Source organism: Acipenser ruthenus, chromosome 9 (assembly GCF_902713425.1).
Source record: "Acipenser ruthenus chromosome 9, fAciRut3.2 maternal haplotype, whole genome shotgun sequence".
NCBI classification, from domain to species: Eukaryota; Metazoa; Chordata; class Actinopteri; order Acipenseriformes; family Acipenseridae; genus Acipenser; species Acipenser ruthenus.
The window spans coordinates 45622600-45650589 of NC_081197.1; the positions used below are offsets into that span (position 1 = coordinate 45622600).

General features: G+C 41.5%; 1 protein-coding gene across 5 annotated transcripts in view; it reads left to right on the forward strand.

Annotated features, from left to right (window-relative positions):
* LOC117405691 (BCL-6 corepressor-like) overlaps positions 1-24390 on the forward strand; it is a 51417-nt gene extending 27027 nt beyond the window's left edge. For 4 of the 5 annotated variants that reach the window (XM_034008956.3, XM_034008957.3, XM_034008958.3 and 1 more), the window contains exons 5-15: positions 1148-1204; positions 1631-1805; positions 4050-4313; positions 5187-5582; positions 8660-8988; positions 9358-9633; positions 15465-15631; positions 16038-16183; positions 19480-19557; positions 21850-22012; positions 23173-24390. In XM_034008956.3, coding sequence (XP_033864847.3) covers positions 1148-1204; positions 1631-1805; positions 4050-4313; positions 5187-5582; positions 8660-8988; positions 9358-9633; positions 15465-15631; positions 16038-16183; positions 19480-19557; positions 21850-22012; positions 23173-23473 — 2352 coding nt within the window. In that variant the 3' untranslated portion in view covers positions 23474-24390. The remainder of the gene's footprint in view (positions 1-1147; positions 1205-1630; positions 1806-4049; positions 4314-5186; positions 5583-8659; positions 8989-9357; positions 9634-15464; positions 15632-16037; positions 16184-19479; positions 19558-21849; positions 22013-23172) is intronic. The other variant, XM_034008959.3, reaches the window with a different exon arrangement.
* The last annotated feature ends 3600 nt before the right edge of the window (positions 24391-27990 follow it).

The following is a 27990-nucleotide window of genomic DNA, read 5'->3' on the forward strand; positions in this document are numbered from 1 at the left end:
GGGGGGTCATTTCAATACTGGGTATAGTTGAATGAAGGATTTGGATTGCACAGCTCTATCTCTTACAAGCTGCTTACTTGGTAACACCATGCACTGTGTCTTATTCGAGTGTACTGGAGACAAAACGGCAGTAAAGCCCATTGCAGATTTATTGGTATTAATAAATACTTATATATATAAATATGGTATTACCATGGAGACTACCTCAGTGAGCTTAGCCAGCCAGGTAGCATGATTTACAAATTCATCCTCTGCACCAGGCAAGGCAACTAAAGTACGTAAGCTGTGTTGTAAACAGCTTTATTTGCTGCAGGTTCTAGAATCTGCAGATTCAGTGGGAAGATTAGCACAACACTGGCTGTCTCCCCATGCTTCTTAGCAGTGTGGAAGCTCAGCTCCAGCAGCAGCCTGCTGCGTTCCTATGGGCTTATACTGCTGGAGGCAACCATCAACTTGCAGGCGAGCTGTGGGGATGAGCTGTTCCCTGGTCCCCTGGGGAGACAGCTTGTTGCCCTCTAGCTAAATACTGCATAGTCTTTTACAAACCGTCTGAACTGCTGTCTGTGTCTGGGCTGACAAACCCCCCCCCCCCCCCCCCCCGCTTAAACTTCCAAGTGTGGCCTGAATAAAAAATTGGTGTTAAATAATAAAACTGCTACTAATACATAATGCTGTGTGTGTATATATACTGATGTTTTTTATGTACAGAGGCGTGTCACAAATCTATAGACATCCCATTGTATTTACTTTGCTCCAAGTCTCTGTATAATATGTGCAAACATGTTTGGTTTGAAGCAGGATTGACATTTGAAACTGCTGTCATGTACAAAGTGTATTGTGATTGTACCCTGCAGTTTCTGGACAATTTTAAAGTTGTTGCATTTTCATACTGTCTTTGATCAAGCAGCAGTTGTGCATTTCAATTGTGAACAAAGTCACAGTTGAGTAAAGCATAATCCTGCATTGGACCATATTTTAGGCTAGATGGACATACATACGCAATTGTGTGTGTTTTTGCAACAACTGTTAATGGGTGTTACATTTTCTGTGTGTTTAATAGGGGGTAAGGTCTGCACTGTTGTATGTTAAAGATTTGTCGTTTTAAAATGATTGAAAGATCTATTGAGTACCCATTTTAATTGCTTAGATGGAACGATTATCACAAGAGGACAGTAATTTAAGTCAACCTGCTGCTAACTGTGAGGTCAGTTCTTTAAATTTCTTATTACAAATTTAAATCTTTAAAAATTCTAGAAGTTTAACATAGCTGTGCAGAAGGTTACAGCGTTTGTCACAGGGAATTAGGGTGATGATGATGCACCAGGATTTTTTTGTTAGAAAAAAAAAAAGAGATAAGGCTGCAAGCATTTTCCTTTTAAGAAATGTAAAGAGTTTGTATGTAAAAGTGAAACAGTATTAAAAATCCCAGACAGTATGAAATGAAGTGTTTTGAGGTTTTGAAGGTATACAACTATTGTGATATTTTTGTTTTGATGTTGAAAAGATTGTAAGAAAAAAAAGAAATGTTAGATGGAAAAGCTTAACAAGAATGAAAGATATGAAGAGAAAGGAGCTTGCATGGATGCTTGGGGTTAGTTTTTTTTAATGGCTGTGTTATATATGCTTGTAGCGTGCAATGATGCGTTTCTCCGAGCTGGAACTGAAGGAAAAGGAGGGCAGCGCGGCAGTGAGAGACCCTGCAGACAGGAGACACAGCGAGACGCCTTGGGAGGTACAGAGGGAGAGCAGAGAGAGGACTGCAAACATTGGCAAGACAGGCCAGGAGACGGAGGCCTGTGGGGAAGGTAATTCATTCCCAAGTGTGGGGACCAGCTAGAATGGAGTCCCCTATATAGGTTTAAAAATAAAACTGCTCATTTTTCCAGCTATAATATGGGGGGTGCGGGTTACTGTCCTTAATTTCCTTCCTTAGATTTCTGTGTTTAATTCTAGTGTGGACCTCTATTAAAGTGGCAGACAATTTGCATATTTCCCTTTTATCTTGCACCCTCATAAAGGCAATTAACGCTATCGCGTGACTGATGCATAATAGGTTTCTATACTTTCTTGTCCATGCTCTGAATTATCATTTGAAAAAAATATAAATAAATCGCGATACACAGTCGGCCATTACCTGATTTCAAAAGGATTATGTGAAGTTTCATTTTGATCAAATTCAAGCTTTTTCAAATTTTGAAACAATCAAAACAAGGAAAGGAACTAGATCAGAAAGCACAAGATGTTCAATTTTATTTTTACTTTTTAAATGAGCTTTCTCTATTTATTCAGATGTGACATTTGTTTCTTAAGGTTCCTCAGACAATTCTACTGAAACACATATCCAAATTCAAAGACTTTAAAATGAAGCTGTGAAGTTTTAAAATGAACTGCAAAGCCAAGTGCCTCGTGTCTCAGCAGAATGTGCTCCCTAAACCTGAGGAGGAGAAAAAAAAAAAAGTTTGACGGTGATTCCAAAGCAGAAATGACACCATGCTGCCCCAGTTAGTCTTCCTGCATGTCTGGCAATCAATGGACATTTTAAGTGAATGGTGAAGCGGCTTGGTTGCTATGGGGAAGTGGCTAGTGTTGCCATGGTGATCCTTCTGTGTAGGGTTGCCATAGCACAAACATGGTGATAAATTATGGAATTCATGAGTCATATGATTGTTGCTCACAGATCAAGTGATTTTTTTCAAACCACTAGCAGCGGGGCTCGCTCACATCTGTGCAGGGTCACATGATCGCCCAGGAGTTTTGGGGAGGTTTGTGCTCTACACTTTAGAACAAATATATTTAGAAACCTATTCAATGAACTATTAGCTGCTGGGGAAGTTGAGGAAGATTTGTTCCAGCATTTTTATATTTTGTCTGTATACTCTAATATACTAGTAGCTAAGTTAATACACATTTCTGATTTCATCGTTTTTTATATATATATATATATATATATATATATATTATATATATAATATAATATTATCTATTTTTATATAGCGCCTTTCATAGTGGACCACCATCACAAAGCGCTTTACAGAGGTAGGCTGTGAACTGTGCATTATATGCTGTGCGCCCATCTCTAATTTTACTATTAGGATCCATGCTGATGATAAAACAAATAAAAAATAAAAAAACTAAACAAAACAACTCTAAGATGCACAAGGAAACTTAAGTTACAAAAAACTGCTTGTGTATTCAACATAGTGACTGTCAGTCAGGATTCATCAGATTCTGCCCTACATTAGACTGTGCTGCATGCTAAGTTTTAGTGCATTTCAGCAGGATCAATAACAACAAGCAATGACCCTGGAGTGTCAATCTGAAGGCTAAGCAATAAAATCACTGTAAACCTTAAAAGCATTCACACTTGTCACGCTGCCTTTGTGCTTCGTGGCCTTCACTGTGGAGTATTGTAAAGGGACGATTCTTGATGCAGAAGGGGCTTGTGGAGATATCAGTAACCTAATCTGTAATCGTAATCCGTGTTTTCTCACGGATAGATTATTGTAACGCTCTGCTCGCAGGCGTCTCTAAAAGCACACTTACCAAATTACAATATGTTCAGAACTCAGCAGCTAGAATCTTGACTAGGTCACATGCAGGTGATCACTTCTGTTTTGGAGTCCTTGCACTGGTTGCCTGTCAGGTTTCAAGCTGATTTTAAAATTCTTCTTACCTTTTAAGGTTCTGCATGGTTTGGCTCTACAGTACTTATCTGATGTTTAATCTGTTTACTCTCCCTCACACAACCTTCGCTCATGATTCTGGATTATGTGTTCCTCCTGCTCGTCTGCGCTTCATGGGTGACAGGGCCTTTTGTTGTTATGCCCCAGAACACCATTCCTAAAGAAATCAGGGATTCAGCTTACTTCCTTTTTTAGAAAGGCATTTTTGTGAATGGTTTTTATCTTTTGTGTTTCTTTGTTGCTGTGGTTTGTGTTTGTCTTTGTAAAGTGTTTTGAGACGATTGCTTTTAAAGGCACTATATAAAATAAAGTTTATTATTATAAAGGCAAAGGGGCTAACGATGTGCCTTTCTCCCGATGGCCCAGGTGGGTTAGCTGTCCCTGAGAGCCACAGAGGTGTTGGCTTCCTAAACTGTGCTCCGGAAAATGAACAGCTGGTTGAGGGGGGGGGCTTGCAGCCGGAGGAAAAACAACAAAGCCAGCCGAGGGAGGATGTTGGCCTCCGCGCTCGCCCGGCACTGCCCAGGAAACGTAAACACAGCAAGGAAAGGCCACAGGATGAGGGGAGCTGCTGTGACAGTGCCTCTGAGGAGCTGGGAGAGGACGGCAAAAGACAGAGGATTCTGAGGGGTAAGAGGCAAACGAGCACATCGGTACTAGCTGTGTTTGTCACGGCAGTCCATGTTGCAAATACTGAGCTGTTGAGTTCATCTACTTAGATAATCAAAGTCTAAACAGTGTATCAAATTCTATACAGATGTATAGAAGTTTGCATTACTGTATACAATAGTTTCATGAGGTTAAGGGCCCTGTCCTTGCATCCAGTAGAAAGTCCCTCCAGTACACAGACCACTCATTGTTCGCCGTCTCTTCCAGTCATATTTCACGTTGTTGCATGTAATAAATAAAGACAAGCCAAGTGAGTGAGCCGGGAGAAGTGAATCCCTTGTCTGTTGCAAACGCCATGGTCACTCTATCCCCATTCATGTCTTTCTAATTTGCTTCATGGCCACCGTTCAGAGAAAATAACTGGTAGGTTTGGCGCACTTGGGTGAATACTTGCTGAATATGTTTTCTATAGGAGTAGCAGCATATGTTGCACATTTTTGCTGCAGCAGTTAGTTCTTAAGAACCGTTTCTGAGTTAGTTGGAGCGGTTTGATTTTATTTAGCTTCAGACCTATAAAGGTGCCGTTGGTTAGAAGCTGTTAAACATAATTCAGCCGAGTTAATTTGCCATTTAGATTACTGAAGATTCTCCCCTATAGAAAAGTCTGTTGACTTTTTTTTTTTTTTTTAAATAAAATAAAAAAGGAATGCTTCTGTCTCCGCTGTAGCTCAGTGTTGGAGTTGTTTTCAATGTCTGGCAGTGCTATGCGCTTCAGACTGGGGGAGGAAATGCTTTGCCGCACTTTGCAGTAAAAAGAGAGAGCGAGAGAGAAATCATGCGCTGCAGTTTATGTATCGTGAAGCTGTCTGAGTCATTCTTTTTTTTTATATAAAGATGACTGGCCGGAGAAGGGCTTTCCCAATCCATCTGCTGAGCACGTCTTGGAAGAGTCTTACTGCAATGAAGTGAAGAAACTGAAAGTGTGCATTGAGCTGACAGGACTGCACCCCTGCAAGCAGCGCCACCTCCAGCACCTCCGGGAGCTCTGGGAGCAGCAGCTGTCACCCGAGAGGCCGACACCGCCCCTAGCATTGTCACCAACACCGGCCTCTCCCATTGCACACAGCAGGAAGACTGACGCTGCTGAGCCCTGCCAGCCAGAGGCCACAGCAAACGAAAGGAAGGTCAAAGTCAGCTTGCCTGAAGAAAAGCCCAGCAGGAAAAGGTCAGAGGGCAAAAGCAATAGAAGCTGGTCGGAAGAGCGTCTTTGTAGGAGTGATACAGAGAAAGGTACGTCAGCTAGGCCTCTACTAATGGGGACACCCGATGCTGGTGTTGGATACATGTTTATTTTAGTTTGAGGTTTGTTTAGATTTTTTTTAGGTTGCAGTGAAAAGCATAAAAGTAAAAAAAGTTGCCAGTTGTTATAATTTTCTGCTGAGCAGATCGGGTCTGATATATAGCCTTAGACATACATTATCTGAAATCTTTGACGACTTTACTAGCAGGCCTACTATGTGATCTGTGCTCCTGTGGAGATAAATAAACAAGTAAAATAAACCTTAAACAAAAGTTCAGTGGCACACAAAAACAAGAAGTGACGGCATATTTAGATTTAAGGAAGTGGGGTGCCCAATCTTTTTCCTTTTTATTTTATTTTTGCAAAACCCAGAGACCTCTTACCCAGTGCTTAATTTGTGCTGGAGCTTGCCGGGGCAAAGTTCCTAAACCTTTTCAGTTATGAAGGTTAAAAATCTCATACAAATTTTTGTTATCAAATGCGTTTTCTTAAAATTCTCAACACAGTTCTTGCGTCCGCGCTAAAGAGAGTCAGTCCGCTACCAAGTTTGTAGTTTCATATGTATACGATTTTCGCTGAGTGTCTTCAATGACACTGGCAGCACAACAAGGACTGAGACTCTGTTGTCGTTTTTTATTCACAAATACGCTTACTTGATTTGAAAAACGTCTAGCACTACTTGGTTTGATTAAATGACTACACAAGAAAATATGAAAGCTGAACGTTAATTTCAACAAAGAACAACGACAAGTCGCCTACTTCAATACGAACATTAAGGTCATTGCTGCAGTATTGCCACTTGCCCGGTTTAGTGATTACAGATTAAAACTGCTGAAAATGCAGCATCTGTCTGTCCACCAACACTCAAGCGCACCACGTGTGTGAGTCTGAAAATCACGCGAGAGAGGTACTGGGTTTGAAAGTGAAAATTGTTGGACTGGTGAAAAGTAAACGTATGCAGGCTTTATTTATTTGTTGTCCTGCGGTTGCCTTGAATTAATTTTTCTGCACGTACTACTACTTTTATATATGAATGATGCAGAATACGTGATTGTAAACATCTAACACTAGTACATACAATACTCTTTCAAATAAACGTGCATGATTTTGAATGTGCGGTTCTTAAGAACGGTATTATTGTCATTGCTTGCGCCCCGGCACCTCTTTACACATTAAGCATAGCTCTCACCTGTGTGTGAAGAGGTGTTCCGATGTTGCAGGGTAAGGGGAACGAGGTGCAGTAAACAAGCTGTCTTGCCATGCACTTTCGATACGCGAGGCTCCCCTTGATTTTAGTTATTGACCAGAACCAAATCCCATTAATGGGACATTTTCAAACAACAAACACCACTATATACAAATAGCTGGTCTTCAAGAAGCGTGCCGGCTGGAGGTGTTTTTAAGATTGCGTCTAGATAATACATAGTAACATGCTTCTCCTGGCCTTGCAGTGGCTAATTTAAACTAGCCCATGAAGTAGTAAACTGCCTTCTGATCTCTTGAGCACATGATTCTACAGACCATCAGTAAAACCTCTCCTTATTGCCATTTGCTTATTTATTAATATGTTGCATACAGTGCGTTAATGAGCCAACTTATACACAGGGGAGTAATTGTTATTCAATTTAATGGCATTTTCATAAACATCACTCTAGAGATTGGGGTGGGATTCCGTTTCTGTTTGTGACATGAAGAGTTAATGTTTTGAAGGTTAATAAAAATAAACTGCTATACAGGTAAAAAAAATGCTTGTAATCTGATGGGTCTATCAGCGTGGAGCTGTGTGGTTTCTTACGACCTTGTGGGTGCCTACAGGACTGGGGCCACAACACTTCTCTATCTAGTCCCCTGACTCTGAACAGGGAACCTGGTGTGTGATGTAACGTGTAAGATGTACTGGATGTGACAGTGCACAGAAACCAGATCCTCTTAACTGCTCTCCCCGGAGGGGGTGGGGGGGCATGAGACAGCACTCACTGCTGTGAGCCGTACCATGGAATGGAATGTGTTTGCTATTCAAGCAGAAAGATGCATGCAGCCTGTTTAAAATGCAATTGTAAAAGTAAAGAAATGAATACAGTGTACAGCAGTTGCAGGTCCAGCTCGGTTTAGAGCGAGCCGTATCAAGCTAAGCTATGTGTGTGTGGTGCACCCGAGGCTGTATTTCTTTTCCTCTGGCAGCAAGCGCAACTGAATAAATTATTTACGGAATACTGAGGCTAACTTACGATTGCATTTTAAAACTTCATATTGAGGGGCGAGTGCAGGGGGTCAGGATTAGCATAACAAAACACTGTTAACCCTTTCCTTGCCTTCTAAGGTTGAGGCTGGACCGTCAACTGCAAGCATTTTAATTGGATTCCTAGATGGGGTGTGCTGCATTTATTATCGTATTGTGACTCAGTAAAAGGGTATCGGTAGAGAGGTGGTCATAAAGGGAGATGATTTCCAGGTTATCTCCCGATATTATTAGTATTTTTTTTATTCCCCCCCCCCCCCCCCCATCGCCACTTGAGTCTTGTATTGTTACCTGGTTGTTTGCTTATCATAATGAATATGAATGTGTATGTATGTAAACAACATCAGTCTAAAGTCATCACTGTCACATGTGCCCATAAGAGTCCTATGCACTATGCACCTGTGTTTTAATGCAATTTTCACATTTTACTTTTACTTGCCAACGGTTTAAAAGGTTACAAGAAAAACTAACAAAATGCTCTCCCAAGCAATGCCTCTGCATTAGAAGATGTACTGTTCTCTAGTCCAGCAGCCGCACACTATATTCAAAGAGCCACGACAGACCTTAAAAGAAGCTCTCACTTTGTACTGTCGGTTTTCCTGTCGAAGTGACATTTTCAGGTGTTTGTGATCTGTCTGATTGCTACTCTCCCGTGTGTGTTGAGCTTTCCCTGGTGTTTTTACGCAGTACACTGAAAACCTCCTCTGCAAGCGGAGGTCAGTCTTGTTCATACTGTGGGCACTCAGGAAAACAAAGCATTTGCACTTTAGTGATGACCAGCCAGCACCTGTTCCTAATGATTTTTTTTTTGTGTGTTTTGTGTTAAAGTTTTACCCACTCTTCCTGCCTCCCCACCGTGCAAAGGAGTGTGCCCTGAATCGGGCTCGACCACAGAAGCTGTGCTCAGGAAAAAGACCCCCCAGTCTGGGTCCCGGCTCTCTGACAAGCGACAGAGGTTGAAGGAGCACCGCAAGACCAGCGGCTTGTGCAAGTCCCCCGTGGCAGGGAAGGAGTGCGACACGCCCAGGCTGCAAAGTGACTTTGAGAAACCCAAAGGGAAGCGGCAGTGCAAAACCAAACACATCAGCTTGAGGGGACGCAGGAGGACATCTGTGACCGGAGACGAGAGCACCGATGCTGAGCACGGGGAAGAAAAGGTGAGCAGCCGCTGGATTCCGAGGAGATTTGTGGAACCGTTTCATACTCAGCTGCAGCATACAGGAACACCAGTTACGTATCTTCGATAAGATATATCAATGTTGGTATGACTGCAAGTGTAAAGCATCACTGTTTTTTTTTTTTTTCTGTATTTTGTTTAGCTGTGAAATACCAAATTGCTGCCTCATGTTAAAACTTTATAGATCTAGATGACTGCCCTCGCCCCCCTTTTTTAATCTCTTCTCTTTGCAACCGCTTTTATAGCTTGTTTTTCATTATACTTCAAACCCCTTCTTATTTCCCATGTAACTGTAGGAAAACAATCTTATTGTCACCTGTGTTACACAAACCGCCTTTTGCATTGACAGGTCGGCGTAGAGAGATCCTCCAGAAAACGGACAGCCTCTAATTCGGATTATGACTCTTCGGCGGCCAAGCCTTACGCCCCCAAGGCCTGCCCCAGCCTCCCACAGACTCCCAGCCTCTTGCAGTCGCCGAGCACCCACCCTTCCCCTCTGCCTGTTGGGAACCCCCCTCAGGAGACCCCCACCAGCCGGCCCATGCCACCTGAAGCGCGAAGGCTGATTGTGAATAAGAATGCCGGCGAGACGCTGCTACAAAGGGCTGCCCGCCTGGGTTACGAGGTAAGCTGCTTTTCTTTTCTTTTTTCCTCCTCTTGCCGCCCCCGCCACTCGAATCCGCTCTTCCTCTTGCTTTTGTGACTTGGATTGTTGTTGGTGACACCCACTTCCTCCTTCATTGGAGCCCCGCTGCCGTACGCTCTGCCTCCTCACATTTCATTAATGCACTGCAAGGCAGAGTGTGACATGTCAGCGTCCCCCGACAGGCACCAAGCAAAAGCTTAGCACAAGCGCTGGAAAATATCACTTCTCCACTGTGTGTGTGTGTGTGTGTGTGTGTGTGTGTGACCCCTTCAAACCAATTTCAGCCACAACAATGCGCTTTCAATCTGAAAAACCTTGTAACAGATAGTTTGGATTTAACTTCAGATTAGTCAGCTAGCAACATACAAAAATGTACGAACGTTTTTACATCATGCTTTTAACCAGCCTGTATTTTATGTGCACTAATTGTTCCTCCTTCGTGAGAAATCTTGGCTAGCATGGTGTTGGAGAATTGTATATTTGAATGGCTGTTTGCAACGTGTTTTACTTGAGTCCAGGTTTGAAATGAAAAGTGTAGAGTAAGTGAATGATACAGAACCCCATTTTAAATGTTATTTTGGAGCCGTGTCTGGGCGCATTCTCCCCACCCTTGTGCTGTGCAGCTGCTGGGGAGGGAGACAGGAGCGGAGCAGCTGGAGGTTCCTTGGCAGCTGCTGCCTGTCTGTTAGTGTGCCGCCCTGCTCTTGTGTCTGTGCTGTGGACTGGGATGGGCGGTCTTCACCATCGCGCACTGTACAGCATAGCTGCTTGAATCAACCTCCCCCTCCACCTCCACACTCCCCAGGGGGCTTGCAACCCTCTCCATCCTTGAGAAAATTACCCCCACCCCCTCCTATTGCAACTGCCTTAGTTCATTAAGCCACTCTACCTCCTGCAACAGAAAGGGCTTCAAATTAACCCTTCAAAAGAAAGGCTCTCAAGGTTCTATCTGCCCCCCCCCCCCCATCCCCCCCCCCCCATCCTTTGTCTGTTAGGCTTCTTCATGGAGAAATGAAATATTACAATGAGAAAGCCATTCAGAGGCTGTACTGTAGTTTTTCTGTGAAATACCTCTTTGGGGTGAAATTGCTCTTTGCAATTAAAGCGCAATCAGTTATCCGACAAGTGCACTCCTCCATCCTGGGTTTAATGAATCCTCTTTGGTGATGGTGCTTTGTGTGGAAGGTGTTAAATAGGTGCTCTTGTAGACCATTACATGGGTGTCTCTCGAGACCCTCCTTTTTTCCTTTCTTTCGTTTTTTTTTAGTCTTTCACTGCTTTAATTGGCACTAATACTGTAGGCGTTTGTTATTCTCAGTCAGAAGCAGAAAAAATAAATATAACCATGAATAACTGAGCATAGATGTTTGAGCACACATTTTGATGGTTTGTTAGTGATTTATTCTGGATTTTGTTTTGCTCTGTATTTCTTGTGTTTCTTTGTCCTTTCAGTTCCATATTTCATTGATTTTTTGTGTATGTTTTTATATATTGATTAGTTTGGAAAATGATAGTGTATGAAACTGTATATTGCAAGTTCTAGTGTTTTTTGTTGCATCAATAGATGATTGTTTCGTAATTTTCCATGCAAAAAAAAGAAAGACATTGAAATGAATAACATTATTACAAAGACAAACTGTTATTCATGTATATCTCTTGGCAGTTCAGAAGCATGCAAAATGAGTTTTAGAGTTCTCTGCCCAGTTCATGGTGAATGGAATTGGCGGCAATAGAAAGTTCTATCGCAACTCGCACTAATTGACAACCTGACTGACTGAGAGGGTCAGGACTAAAAGGTCTGTTGGCTGAAGTGAGCTGTTCCTTTGAGGGCTTGGGATCCAAGATTCTATTGACCTTTTATTGAAAAATAAATTGCAAATGATTGCCGCCTGCTAGGCTGTGTCAGATGCAAATAAGGACCTCTAGGATTGCCCAGACTGGACCGGAATACTGAGGCTATTTTGGCAAAACCCCACAAGATGTGAACACCAGTCTGAACACGCAGGGCTTTGTGTCTGTCAAACCCCACTTGTCACCAAGTGGGTTTTTTTTCTTTTCTTTTTTTTTTTTTTTTACACATGTTAGTGGGGTAGAAGGAGGAGAGTTTCCAGATAACTTGTGTTGTATTGCTGCTTTATCCCAGTTGCAGGGTAAAATGGTTTAAAAGAGATGGATAAGTTGACTCTTGGGGTGTCATGTGGACGGAAAGGAGTTAATGGCTTGCAGGGTTTGGGTCAAGTCCGTTAAGTCCTCTTGCAGATGCCATGTTAATTCAGGCTTGTGATGTGTGTTGCTGCAGGTGTTTGCTGTGTGCAGTCTCTGTCTGTCTTTTGCTCTCTTTCTCTCTGTGTCTCTCTCTCTGTGTCTCTCTCTCTCTTTCTCCCCCTCTCACTCACTCATCCTCGCTGTGGTTTTTGATGCATGCCGGCACTGTGTTTTAAAATGTTAATGAGCTAAGTCGCAAATTGAGACTTCATGGTTTGCGTCTGGTCTCTGAGTTACCTGCTGTGGTTACTGGCAGCCTTGTTAATAACCCAGTGGCTCTGAGCTGCCAAACCAAGAAAAGCCCCGTGCGCTCTCCTGTATCGCCAGCGACTGACAAGCACGCACAAGAACACCACAGGGACGTACACAGCAGCAGCAGCACAGGGCTGACACAGGGTTCAGATTCCCTTGCATGTCGTCTGGTACCCCCCACCGCTCCAGATAGGGCAGGCTTTGGTACTGTTTCATGGGAATTGCACCATTTGCCAGCCAGAACCCCCTGCAGACACTGAAGTATTGACTTGGTTTTTGAGTCGGTTCATTGCAAAAGCAGAAGCCCGGTGTTATGAGGGAAAGCTGCAACTTTTTTGTTGGGTAGCTTTGAGTTTTACATAATATGCACCATGGTTTTTGGATTTAATGCTTTTGTGTTCATTTTTTCGTAGCTAGTAACATTAATTGAAGGTGGAAAAATGAATTGTTCTTGGTTTTATAAGTCTACTTTTATTGGTTTTTAGAAGGAAGACGGTTTCATTGGAATATACAATATTTGTATCGCTAGTGCTAGTTACTATTTGGCATTGTGTATCGATCTGCATATTCAGCTAGACTTTATTTGCCAGTAAGGGTTCAATCTTTTATCTAAACAAATGTTCCTTTCTCCAATGAAACTGTGCACAGGCAAGTACATGAGAGAGAGTGAGCTGTGGAAATGTCTTTTCAGTCAGGGAAATTTTAGTAACAATGCAATATATAATACATTTTTCTTTTTTCTTTTCCCCCTGAGCTGTTAGTCACACAGACACTTCTCATTTCCTGTTTCACCATTTAAAATCCTGGCTGGTAAAAGCCGTGGCCTGGGGAAATATTCCTGAGGTAAACCTCAGCCGCTGTAATGCTGAGACTCCACTCCTGCTGAAATCAGTAAGAAGTGTTCAAAGCCAGAACATGAAGCTTTCTTTCGCTGATTTATTAGGGTGAATAAATAAATCATTTAAAAAAAAAAAAAAAAAAAAAAAAGCCTATTTTTTTTTTCTTTCTTCCATCTACAGAAAAGATTAATTACAAATTCTGTGTGGTACGCTCAGGCATATGGATCCCTCTTCGATTCTATCAAGACACCCCCCCCCCCCCCCCCACCCACCTCTCCCTACTCCAGCAGTGAGTGCCTGCTGTAAGCTCGATCCTTGTAGTCATGTGACCTGGGTTATTTTCAAGCCTCGGACAGACAGCTCATTAGCTTTTGCTGTGATCCACGTTAGTCTGGTTAGTGCAGGCCTGGTAACGGAGCAGTTTCATGCTGTATCCTAGATACCAATCCCCGAGTCAGTGAAATCAAGACGCACGTAACTAAATGCTGCAAATGCACTGGATGAGTTTTTTTCCCAAGGAGAGGTGATGCGTCTGTTACACTAGATTTAGGACACTGTTGGGGAAGGAGTGTGTGTGCGTGTGTGTGTGTGTGAGAGGAGGGTCTTTGTCAGCTGAGGTTATGTTTACCAGCTAACAACTGGCAATCCACTAAGGGATGGAGTTTCAAATGTGGCGAGGCTGCACTGTGAAAGGAGGGCCTTGGACGGCTGTCTAATGCAGCCTGGCTTTCTTCAGTGTTTTTATCAGCAGTTATGGTTTGAGTATTAATAATATTAATAATATTGTCGTTTCCACTCCAAATATATCCCATGGTAGGTCAAATGTTAGATTTATTATGTATTATGCACCAAGTTTTTAGAAGCTTCTGTCCCGGTTTGTCTTTGGTGTCTATTATCTGCCATTGAGTCTGTATGTGTAATGTAGATTTGAATCCTAAATTACGATACGTTTGCCAGTCACAAAGGCAGCATAGCTGGCCACCCAATACATTACTCTTCAAAAGCAAGGCTAGGCAACGACACAGTGCTGAAGTATAAGGGTTAATTTTGGAATAAAATGGTACATTCTCTTTAGTATAGTATAGAGTTTTATTCAAGAATGCAACTGCAGTATTAATTACATATTGGTGTAATCAGTCCTTTTAATGTCAATTCTGTCCATAAAAAAAATCCTAATAACCCTTTCTCTCAATTACCTAAGTTTTGAATCCTTTACTACTATACACACAGAAGTGTCCAGTACTGAATAGCAGGGTGTATCCAGGTCAGGACTGAGGTGTGCATTCAGAGCTATGAGTGGAGGCCAGTCAGCACCGTGCCTCACTGTGTATAGCCAGTACTGTTGTCCTTCATCTTTTCGTCGGCACAATATTTAACAAGCAGAAATGGTTATCTGAATTTTTAAAAGTGCTTTTAAATTGTTAACTTTTTTTTTTTTTTTTTTTTAATAGCCCCTAATTTAGAGATTTTGTAAATGTTAGTCTGTGTGCTGGATTTCAGAAAAGTGTTTTTGATGGTTAAGAAACCTGAATGAGTACTGACTGTAAACCCAGCAGATTGTGGAGGGTGGATTTTATAATTATAATTTGACCATTGTGGACAGATTGGATGAGCTATTCTCGTTTTTCCCCGATCCGCAAAGAAGGTAGAATTATAAAAACTCTGGTCGAGCCTACTGAATTTGCATAGAAATAGGAATTTTAAAAGATTGCAGCAAGTTCAAATGAGATGTTTTCAGCCCTTGTGTTGCGATATCGAATGTAGCTACACTGCTCATTTCTGTTCCTGTCAAGTTAAAAGATGGAACGGCACTGTCCTTGGCCACCTGCACATTAAACCAATTATCAATGCAATATGCCTGTTTTAGATTTCCTACAAAACAAAACCAAGTCATGAAAGGTATCCTAATCGCTGGTTTTCTTTTAGAGGGGGGGAAAAAAAAGCAAAATCAAGATGGTGTACATTATTGACATGAGAAATAGTTTTTTAATTGGATACCATGAAAATCCATTGAGATTTGTCATGTTTTCAGATGTGTCCCTCAAGGGATAAAATACCCATTTGTGTACATGTGTGCCAGAAAAAATGTGTTGTGTAAAAAAGAAATCAATTTTACCTGTCCTGGAATGCTGGCTAAAAAAAAACAAACAACTAGTTATACTGTATGTAAACGCCGGTTAAGTGTTTGTATAACTCTGCTTCTGGAAGCCTCCATTTATTGATTCATTTGAAGTTGTTTTTTTTTTTGTTGTTTTTTTGTTTTTTTTGGGGGTCAGTATACAAGATGGTTTCATATTCATAGATGATGAAACCTGTTCAGCTCACAGATCGCTCTGGCACCTATTCTGTTAAAGCAAACAATGCAGAGTGTGTCCTTGAGTGAAGCTTGACAAACTCCTTTCAATTACTCTTCACGCGTAACCATTCCAATGTCTTTTCTTTTCTTCTTTGAAGGAAGTGGTTCTATACTGCTTGGAAAATAAGGTGTGTGATGTGAATCACCGTGACAACGCCGGGTACTGCGCTGTGCATGAAGCCTGTGCCAGGGGCTGGCTGGCCATCGTGCAGCATCTCCTGGAGTATGGAGCTGATGTCAACTGCAGTGCCCAGGATGGAACCAGGTGAGCAGCCCCTTTGTTTGGTGGATATTTTATGTTGCGGTTTTGTAGCAATAATCATAGATAATATGGGATTTCTTCTGGTGGAAATTTCAGAGCATACATTCATGACATCAACACATTTGAGTCCAGGTACTGCCTTGTGCAAGTCCTGTCCCTGCTCTGTGGATAACCTAAAGAGTACTTTTGAATCCTGCCAACAGCATCATGTGCTGCCATGAATCTATAATAGGGATCCAGCTTGACAATAGGGGTCAAACGCTCACACACACACAAGCATGTCTTGTTTTACTACCAGCAGGCAGCAGGCCAGCCTGCTCATTCCAGACACCACAATGCATCTTGCCAACACACAGAGAGGCTAAATCATTGTAACTTCCCCATCCCTTTCCTTGCTGTTTCCATTCAGGCCTCTACATGACGCCGTGGAGAATGACCACCTGGATATCGTTCGGTTGCTGCTTTCCTATGGGGCGGACCCCACTCTCGCCACCTACTCCGGGCGCAGCATTCTCAAGATGACCCACAGCGACCTGATGGAGAAGTTTCTGTCAGGTAGAAATCAGACTGTCCTCCCATACACGACTCCCTGTGTCTGTCACCCCACTGGAAGAGCCAGAAATAGCTGTCTTGGTTTGAAACTTTGAACTATTCGGGAAGGAAGGATGTTGCTTAACCTTCAACATGCTTACTGGTGTTTTTGGGTCGCTAAGCAACTAATATAGGAAACTTGGCTTGGTCTGAAAAGCCAAACCGAGCTCACCAGCCAGTCAGAAAGGCGACTCTTCTTTTTTGTAGAATTTTAGATAATGATTGTACAAAAAGTAAAATTGGCAGTTTTCATGGATTTTAAGTCAGTTATTTACAGGAAGGCATTTTGTGTCATGTGTAAAGTTTCTCCTTTTGAAAGAAAATGCTAAAGTCTGAAGTGTTCCCCTATACACAGGCATATTACAAATCAACGGTGGCCAGTTCTCTTTTCAATATACTTACAGGAGTCTGAAATCAAGTAAAACATACAGACACTGGATGTTTAATTTAACAGGTCTGCTGCTTACAGATGTTTGGCTTTTATGAAACTTGAGCTTGAGTGGCATCAGTGATAACAGGACTGGACTGCAAGTTCCCTGTCCAGACGAGGAAATAGCTTAATAAACAAAGCCACGTCTTCCACAGTCTCTGTTCACATTGTGTTAGTGCAGACATCCCCACCCCCCCCCCCCCCCCCGGCCGCCTGGAGCTTATTGATTCAATCCCTCCCTGCGGCTCCATCGTGTTCCTGTGAGACGCGGTGTCTTCGTTAGACATGTGGTATCATTTCACAAGCTGGGCTGCAGTGGGCACCTGTCTGTTCTTCAGATAACAAGTAGGACCCAATTACTTTACAGACTGGCAGCTAGCTTGCCACAGAGATCGTTATTTCAGAATCTCCTCCTCCGGAGTCCTTGCTCAGGCAATCCTGGCGAGGGGATCTGACCCACATCCTCTCAATCCAAAGACTCGGGCATACTGCATGGTACCCAGCACACTGCTGTAGTGGTGGCTGGCTGCGAAAGGCATTTGTCCTGCATTAATTGTACTGACAGTCTGGGTTTGCATTTACTTCTTAACCAACCTATAATTAAGGTACTATTGTAGTAACCTATAATTAAGGTAGGTACTGGGTTTCAGTCAGGTAAATAACGAACTAAACAGATGGAGAGACACAGCTGACGAAACGGAAAAGAGTTGAGAGGAGCCTGCTTTTAAAACACGTGGCCCTAGACTCCAGCTTGCTGCTGAGGTCGTGGTTTCAGTACGCCAGTCCGCGCAGCGGTGATGGGCACACACAAAAGATCACTGCACCGCTTGCCTGACCTAGAGATAATGAGAAAGAAACCAGTAATATTCATGCTTAAGAAGGGGGGGTGGTGGGGGATAGAGGATGCAACAAAAATGCTACATTTGGCATCACAAGAACCCATTCCCCCTAGCTACAATTAGGCCTCTCGTGCGATTTCATTCTTTAATCATTATTTGCTACTTGGCATTTAAAATGCTTGTTTCCTGCTCTCTGGTTGCCGTAGTAACAGAGAACAACAAGATAGGCACGTGTGAGCTGTCTTTTTTTTTTGTCCCCTTCTGAAGTCACAGTGTGGTGGTACTTTAACAATGCAGCGTTATATCTCTAATTACGCAATGTGGTATGTTCATGAAAAACATGCATTGTACATTCCTTGATATTGGTTTGAATGCATCTAGTGCGGAGGATACAGTATTAAGAGCCCTAAATTCACACTAACTCAATTTTCTTTTAACTCCACTCCTATCTCCCTTGTTTTTATTTTATTTATTTATTTGTCTTTTCCCCATGACACTGTTCCCATGCTCCCCCACCCACCTGTCCAAGTGTGCTTGTGGGATCCGTGCCCTTTGTGTTCTCCCCTTTTATTATTATAATCAGCTCTTGAGCACACTGGCCCACCCCAACTCTCTTGCAGTCAGTCCACTCCGAATCAGAATCCCAGCTACCCATATGCTATGATGACATTGTGGGTGTGTTTTTCTTCTGTTGTCTGTCCAAATCATTCAATGGTGGTTTGTGTCTGTCTGATTTCAGACCGTATCCTGTAAAACAAAAGCCTTCCTGTCTTATTTATTTTATTATTTAAGGGACCTCCCTCCACCCACACTCCCCCTTTTCTAATCTACATACATATCAAATTACTTCTATTCACCATGTCCTTAATTAGTCATTCCTTCATCAGGGTGGACTGGGGATTATAAATGATCCTGCCAGATGAAGTTTTATGTGAGGCCACACTGGTTTGAGAATGATCTTTTTTTGACCATGGATTTTCTACTTGTTTACTTTCTCAGGACTGTTTTAAGTCAGGTAGCAAATCCATCCCTTGTTACTTGATATGCTTTCCCTTCATCCAGTGAGTGGTGATAAAACATCTTTATCTACTAGGCACTGAGACACAGGTGACGATACTCTCTTTGAAGGATCTGTGGTGTGATTTGATGTTGCCTCTTTAGAGGGGCTTTCAGATGGTCCGTGAAAATGTGCAATAAATTGTAAAAGCATTGTTGCGTCTCATCTCCCCCCCCCCCCCCCCTTCTAATTTACATCCCCTCGTCGTGTTGTTCGCGCTCCTCATTATTTTCCTAATCAGCCCTTCTCAGTGTTGCTGTTTAATTACTTCATACGTCCCTCCAGTGATTTAGAACTTTCTGCTCAATGTTAGAGAGGCTGCAATGCCCTACCTCAGTGAGGTGCTTACACCCTTAAGATTGAAACCCAGGCTGTCGGGATCTAGACCAGGAAATGCCTGAACATTTCAATCACATTTCATTTATAATGGTTACGTTGCTTACATATTGGTCTTTGTTCTTACCAACTCATGTAAAAGATTGTACTGTACCTAAAGTAGCAAAAACAAGGCCAGTTTCTGACTGTTTTATTATTTGATTACTGTTGTGTATATGAATTAACTAATGGATTACATTATTTTTTTTAATGGATTTATGTAATGCTGTACCTTGTAAAAATGAAGCTATGGTAAATGGTGGAAAAAATGTTAAGCTGCATCCATCATTTCCAATTGCATGACTGGAGTTGAGATTCCCTTTGTTCTAGCAGTCCCTAAGGGCAAAGGATTAATTACCTTCATGTGGTGGTTAGATGTGGAGTCTACTTGTTCACATTCAGCCAGATTATCCTCCCATAAAATAAACAAAAAAGACATTACCTGTCTGTGCTGTTCACGGGTTAATAACTTCCCCCCGCACTGTGGATTGAGACCCTTGAGGCTGCTGTCCGTTGCTTGTCTTGATGAGATCCTGTCATCTTGTTTTTTCTCCTCCAGAGTACTTTGCTGACCTGCAGAGCCGAAGAGACGATGACCCTGGCCTGTACTGGGACTTCTACGGCAGCTGTGTGTGCGGTGAGTCAGGGCTAGTTGTTTGATGTGCAGAAACACCAGAAAGCAAGCAGCCAGCAGAACAGTGTTCACAGCAGCGTGAAACAGCTTGCAGCGAACGAGGAGAGCGCTGCAGAGCATTGCTGCTGAATGTGCCTGTCGGCATTATCCAAGACACCAGGGGAGACCTGCTGCCAGAGCTGTGCTGTTTACTTTATTGAGGGAGGAGGGTTAGAAACTGAGCTGAATCATGATTAAGAAAAAATGAATGATAGTCTGAATATTTGTGGCATTATTTTTATTTTATTTTCTTTTGTGGCATTATTTTAACAAAAAATAACCTTCAGTACATCTTCTTCAGTTCTTGTCTGAGGTTTTTAACTGACTGGTCTGTGGAGGGGAGGGGGGGGCATATCTGTGCTATTTAGTAAGATATTTTTGTCAGGTTGCACATGTTTGAAATACAAGTATAATAAACTAAAGTAGTCCTTCGGTTTGCCAAATCAAATCAAACTTTATTTGTATAGCGCTTTTCATGGCAGAGCCATCTGAAGGCGCTTAACAGAAAACAACAAGGTCAACAATAAAACTGCAAAAACCATAAAAACAGTAATAAAACAGTTGAGGCCTCTCTTGGAGCCAATTGTGTTCGTTTTTCCTTCAGATTTGTATGATAGGAGTGCTTTAGAATTATGGATGAATACATGTTTCAAGCTGCATAAGAGCTGAAATTTCCAGACAAGCCGTGGTTAACCCTTTGCAGTCCGTTTATTAAGTGCGTGTCAGGCGCGTCGGGTCCAATTTATTTTCACACGCGCAGTTAATTTTAGACATGTTGTTTAAAAGTTTTTTTTTTTCCACAGTCAAACGGGTTTAAAAGGCCCTGCATATCAACAAAGCACTCACTAGGCATCTCCAGCCCCGCCCCGCCCCACCCTTTCGTTCGCTATAGCTTTCACATATGCTAAGAAATAAATAATAATAATAATAATAGTCGTACATACCGATCAATCATCTCCTGATCACTCGTTTTATCACCAAACACCTCAATAATGCGATCCAAGTCATTATTTTATTAATATAACATCTCAAAAAAGCTCTGCAAATGTCTGTGATGTTCTCACAGACATTTGCAGTTACAGCCAGCTTGTTTCCTTTTGGCCGCTGTTATCAGATGCCAGGGGCAAGTATGACTATTCGTGAGAATACGCCCTTTTTTTTTTGGCTTGTCTCGGCTCCTGTCGCTCCCACTCGGGCATTGAATGGTTTTCTCTGCTTTTTCCGGAGAAAAAACGACTTTTTGATGATGATCTTTTTGATGATGTCGGACAGGGTCCGACATTGGACCAGATAGGAATAATTGCAATGTCGGACCAGGTCCGACATAGGACCGCAAAGGGTTAAGCGTAGAAAGGACATGTTGTCATCTAATTTAAGGCCCTTGCTCTTGCCTATCGCTCTATTCATCATACTGCCCCTTCCTATCTCCAATCCCTCTTGTCTCCTTATATTCCCTCTCGCCCTCTTTGCTCATCCTCTACTGGCCGACCCTGCTTTAGATGAAAGAGTCTGCTAAATAATTAAATAATAATAACCTACAGATTGGTGCAGATATTTCAACATGTGAGGCACGTCTAATCCTTAATGAATTCGAGACTGCACCTTTTATTTTTTCTTCCGGTTAGACACAGCTAAATATATTAAGCGAGTATCTCAGTCAGTCCTGAGTGTTTGTTTGATATTGAGCAGACGACTTCCCAGAGGTACCCGCGAGTAATTAGAGCTATCTCACAAGAGCCGGGCTGTGGCCACCAGGGATCCAGGCAGTCTCGTATTGCCAAGTGGACCCTGACGACAGCTAGAGGTCCCCTCCTGGAGGATTGAACATTGAAAATAAATAAACCTGTGAAAGCTTTTTATTTCCCTGGTGTCGAGCGGAAATAAGCATTGGGGGGGGGGGGGGGTAGAGAGAAGACATAATTCACTGTACTTATGGGTTTGAAAAGTATGATCATTCTTGAAAGAAATTTGCATTAAGCTGTTTTCACTGCTAAGAGTTTGTACATTTAGCAGATCTGCCAGGAACCTGCTGAGACTGAAGAATTCAGGCAACAAAGCTGCATATGGGATGTATCATCTAACCCCAGTGTAGCACCAGGCAATTCATTGAGCATCCATGGCCCTGTGTATAGCTAGACACATGCATACAGAGCCCAAATGGAAAATGATCAAAGATGATATAAGGGCATGCACATGTGGGAATGTTTTATATTGTGGGGAATGACGGAATAAGTTTACTGAAATCTTTTTCAACAGAGCCAAATGATGAAACTGCAGCTTTTGACATTCTGGCCAACCCACCGGGGCCCGGCGACACTGATGAGGAGGAGGAGGAGGACTTTAAAGAAGTGTTTGCGTTCGAGTTCTCCGACCGCCCGCTCCTGCCATGCTATAACATCCAGGTGTCTCTCTCTCAGGGGTAAGAAAGCTGTGTTCCTTACACACGTGAAAATGCTAATTCCATTCTTGGGAATTCCCTCTGCACAGGATCATAGATTGCTTTGCTCTGAACCGTTGTGTGATGTGACGACAGCAAGTCCATAAAATAAACTACTGTGTAACCTGACCTCTACTAGACAGGTTTGCACGCTACAAGCAGTGGCTTATAAAATGCAGTGATTTGGATCATATCCTGTGTGTTCTGCACGATAACAAAACAAATCAAGCAGATTGTCAGCCCAACCCAGGCTTTAGGTTTCAACCAGGATGCATCATCAGGAAACAAGAAAAAAAACTCACTTGTTTAATACGTTTTCAAATGTAATACTTTTAGCTTGTTCCGCACACACCCTTAGAATTATGCTTTTCCACAGCATAGTCCACATTTTGCAGACACCTAGTAATGTCCCTGATAATACCTCTCCAGTGCTAAAAGGTCAGGTTGCTTCAGTTGGCTTTGTTTCGTGTCGGTACTTCTCTCCTTCGACGGCAAAGCAGCATCCTTGACATTCCTTCAGTGGTTAAAAGAGAAGAAAGATGTTGGGGAAGCTGAGATATAAAAGCTGTAATCATCTCTCCTGGGCTTGTTGATGCTACACCGCATTCCTGTTACTTCCAGCTTGTTTTGAGCATCCACCAAGTCAGGACTATGCGCTCAACATTCCTAAGACCTGTAATCAGTGCTGCAGTCAGTCTTGATCATGGATAATTATTAGATTAGCAGGTTGTTTCTTTGGGTCATTTAGCAATTCACTCCACAATGCCCAGTGTTGATGATACTTTATAACCCTTTAGCATATTGTGTTTGTCAAGCCTGTCTTAAGTCTTAGTTGCATACAGAGGTTGGGGGAGGAAATTAGAAACTCCTGGCAAAACACAAAAAAGTAAACTGCTGTTTTGTCAATTTAAAAATGTTTCTAACTTGCAACAAGGAGACTGTACTTCATTACAGAATACATGTCAAGAGTGTCATAAGCATAATCATTGAAACAGTCGGTCCATTGTAGTGTGTTAATGAGTTGCTTGACAAATATTTAACAACTTTTCATTTGGCATCAAGGTTATAAACCCCAAAAATGCATATATTTTAAGGAAGTCTGACTGCCATTTTAACCTTGACGTCTTCCCCCGCCCACGCAGGCCTCGGAACTGGCTGCTCCTTTCAGACGTGCTGAAGAGGCTGAAGATGACGTCCCGCGGGTTCCGCTGCAGCTTCTCTCACATCGAGGTGGTGACTATCACAGAGGCAGAGTTTTACAAGCAGGCGTCGCTCAGCCAGCTCTTGACATGCCCCGAGGACCTGGAGGCCTTCGTCCCCGACAGCAAGGAGCTGCTGGACCTGGTGGAGTTCACCAGCGAGGTGGTGCGGCTGCTGGGCTCCACGCTAGAGTGCCTGGATGAGAAGCGGGGGGCAGCCACCGTCTCTCTGGACAGGTCCTGACCTTCCAGGCAATCCATTCACTGAACTCTCACCAGAGGATTTATAAATAGAGAAATTTAAATATATAGGTATAAATATTTGTACATAGTGTACATATGTGCTACATATTGGAGAAAACAAAGACTGGATAACATCACTGCCTGGACAATTGGATTATTCCAATATCATTTAGAATGATTTTGTTTTTAAAGCTGTTTTTATAGATTGCTTGCTTTTTAAACACCTTCATAATGTCTTGTCTCCACCACCCCCAGTCAGAATAATGTATACATTTCCAGGGTCAATTTTACAATTTATTTAATTTGAAAAAACACAATATGAAAAGAGAAAAAAATGCTATATATATAATCTCTCTGCCACATGACTTGATAGTGAGATTGTTTTTATTGTTATTATGATTTATAATTATTTTTATTTAACGTGGTGCACTTCCAAATGTTTGATAATAGACTTGCCTGCCTCGGGTAGGTGAAAATATATTGGTTGAAATCAAGTTATTTTTGAATGTGAATGAGTTATTTTCCAGTCTAAGCAAGACACCTTTCCTATTTTTTTTTTCTCTCAAAGTTTAAACTTCAGGAGAAATTCTTTTATACCTGTGTTCTGACTTGGTTTTGACTTTTGACTTTTTATTTAAAGATGAACATTTTAAAATATTTTTTCATGTGGTTTTTTGTAAGATACTACAAATAAAAGTACTAAAATGTTTTGCGTAGTTTGGCAGGAAAACCAGCCTGAACTTTGTATATAAAAGGGTGATGATTACAGTAAATGTTTCTGACTGATGTGAGTATTGTTTTTTGGATCTGTGTTAAAACTTCTTTGTAATTAAAACCAAAAAAACTTCTTATTTGTATTTATATTTTACAAAAAAAAGTTCCTTTAAATAAATGGCAATAAAACAGTTAAAACTGTCATATTTGTCTGTGTGCCAATTAGTATTTTACAATGTTAACCACATAATGTTCTCTGCATCCATATATACCATGTTGCACATCTAAACTAGTTCTTAGTGCCTTCAGAAATGAAGACTGCTCAGGAATTAGAATTACTATTGCACATAGTTATATTGTGGCATATGTTCTATGCACGGGATAAGAAGACAGAAATTGACAAATACTTTTTCTCTTGCATAATATATAATTTATCATACAGCAGAGAACGATCAGACGTATGCCAAAATGTAAAGACCCTAAATAAATGATCTGTTACAAAGGAACAGTAAAATGCAATGAAAACCCTCTAAGACTATATTAAATGTCTCAACAGGGAGCAGGTCCTAAGGGGTGGATTGTTTCCCAATGGAATGGACTGAGTGTGATCTTAATAGCGAGCTGGTCACAAGGAGAGATTTGTACTATTTTTTTTCTTTTGGAAGACTCAATTAATACAGCTTGCCATTATAAACAACATCTTGCTCTGTTTTTGCTGTGATGTTTTGTTTTTACAATGTATTTCTGAGAGCTGCCTACAGGCATCGTTAGCAATTCAATGTGGAGCTGAATGTGTTGAGCAGCGTGCCAGTTCCCTCGCTAGATCTTGAACTTGTTGCTGGCGACTGACGGCAGGAAGCGTGGATGCTGTTGCAGATATTTGATGTGTTGCGTTTCTGCTCCTGCGTGTCCACTTCCTAATTGACTGCTTTCCAATCTGAGCAGCAGTTTGGATCATTAATTATTCAGTAGTGGGAGAACACAACCAAAAAAAAAAATGTCTCTAATGCGATTCTGAATGCATTATTTATTAAATTCATATAAATGTTACCTGGTTTTGATGCAGTAGAGCAGTATTATAGTAACATTGTCAAACTGCTATGTGGTATATCCAAAGTGAGATTTTATATACAGTGGTTTGCAGAAGTATTCACCCCCTGCAAAGTTTTCACATTTTGTTGGCACCTGAGCGTACTCCACGACACTTTCAAATTAGACTTTACATGTAGAATTTACACAAACTGCTCCACATTGATAAAGTTAAAAAATGCATATAGAATATAAATAAGTAAGATTTACAGACAAAAACAGATTAATCTCATAAGTATTCAACCCCTTTGCTTCTGCAGCCCTTAATAAGATCAGATGTAAATTATTTGTTTGAAAGGTCACAAAATTAGTGAAATGGTTTCCGCCTGTGTGTACTCAAAGTGGTTTAACTTGTAGATAATTTCCCTCAGGTATATAAAGACTTTCAAGCTGCAACTCACATAGTGATCCAACAAAGCAACCATGAAGACCAAGGAGCTTTCGAAACAAGTCAGGGATAAAGTGGTAGACAGGCACAGAGCAGGAGAAGAGTACAAGAAAATTTCAAAGGTGCTGATTATCCCTCTCAGCACTGTGAAGTCCATCATTAAGAAGTGGAAGATGCATCATACCACCTGACTCTACCCAGATCAGGTCGCCCTCCCAAACTGAGCAGCCGGGCAAGCAGGAAACTGGTTCGGGATGTCACTCTGAAGCCAACAATGACCTTGACTCATAGCAGTAATTGCTGCAAAAGGTGCTTCTATCAAGTACTGACTTAAGGGGCTGAATACTTATGCAACCAGTAAATTTCATTTTGTACATTTTCTTTGCAAGTTTTGCTGACATTTAACCTCCTCCTCATATAACAGTCTTCAGTTTAACCACTACAGCTTTGAATAAAAAAAAGTTTGTTTGAAAAACTGCATACATTATTTGTAACAAAATGTGACATTATTGGTAGGGGGTGAATACTTCTGCAAACCACTGTTTATATATATAGGGAGCGGGAGAAAAAATGGATCAATGTAGGCTTCTACTTTGAGAATGTAACCAGTGTGTTGTGTCCGGCAATCCTTTCCCATGTACATACCTGAATGTACTGCATGTCCTCTCAATCAATACATCCAGATTGGGTGATGAAAGCTGCCAGATCATTGTACTAGCCCTTAGCTGAGCCCTGAGTCACTATAGCAACACAAATGGTTTCCACCCTCTGGTAGTTATCACACACGTTTACTGTTTTCACCGCAAGATTGGTCCTTTAAGATGTTGCTGATAAAATATAAAGTTCCATCATTAATCTGTATTTAATCTTATAAAATGTCTTGGCATCCTCTCATTTTATTGTTGGGCTGCAAAATTATATTTGCTTGTTCAAAGTTATGTATGGAGGTAGTTTTTGCTGAGATGCAAACCCTTAGTTCTCAGGGACATTCTTACTTGGTGCACACAGTAAGACTGGTCTGCTTAATAGACAAGTATTATGAGTTTGATCATTCTGTGAGTTCAGAATGCATTGTGCCTCTGTTGCTGGTGATGCTGTGGTCTGCTAAGGGTGTCTTCATGAGAATGCACTAGTATTATAATGGTGTCTCTGTGTTGAATGGCTAGCACTGGAGGGCTGCTCGACTACAGGTTATCTTTTCCCTCCTAAGAGCTAAATAAAAACATTGAAGAGTCAAACCAGAGGCACATGCAATTTTAGTTTATATTGTTAGTGTTGTACGCTACGACACAGAAAAATCTCAGTGTTTTATAACCCCTCCATTGAATCTATCAAGAAAGGGAATATGGAAGCCTGTGGTTTAAATAAGTTTCTTTGTCCCACTGGGCAGTGTAATGACCACTTTAGGCATAATTCGATTTGAGAGGAGAAAGGAGAAGGGAGATGGGAGGGGGTTGTAAACACACTCATTTGTTTTGCTGTTCATCAATGACATGCTTCTCAACATGAACCCTTGACTTGACCCTACTGACCCTGAACTCTTGCAATCAATGGGTAGATATTAAAGTCCCTTATTTACCCAACAAATGACATAAATGCACATTCTTGTGTGTCATAATTAGCACCAGATGTAAACACACTCAACTCAAAAAACAAATTGATGCTCCCAGCACCCTGACCTAATCCTACCTTTTAAGAACTCCCCACAATTCCAATTTCCAATAATAAAACTCCTTTTATAAATCTTGGGCAATGGTCTTACGAGTTGAATCAGCTCCAATTCAGGTAAGAACTATGATTTTGGTCATGCTTTGTAATTAAGAACATCTGCTGGATAAACATGTGACCCATTCACACTGATCAATAATATTTTATTATTATTATCAATGGCATCTAACTCTCTATTGAACCTAGCATAAAACATGAAAGGAAAACAGAGCAGATTAATGAACATTTGTTATAAATTAATTGAATGCCTCATTTGCTTTATTTAAAACAATTCATACCCAATAAATAATGTATTAAGTATTTTCTAGTGTGCATATTAATATTAATGGCCATTCATTTAGCAACCTTTGATTAAAAAAAAACCCTTATGCTATTGTGCTACAGAAGCCAACAAATTGGCACCTGATTCACTAGGGATGTGTTTAACCTTTAACTTGGAGTCATGGCTGTCTTTAGAGTTAAATACAACATGCATTGATTGATTTCATATCATTTATTTTTCACACTATGTCATAGAATACTTCCTGCCATGGTGCTGTTTCTAAAACCCTGCTGCTAACCAATAATTACCTTCCTGAGGAATATCTGATTAACAGAGA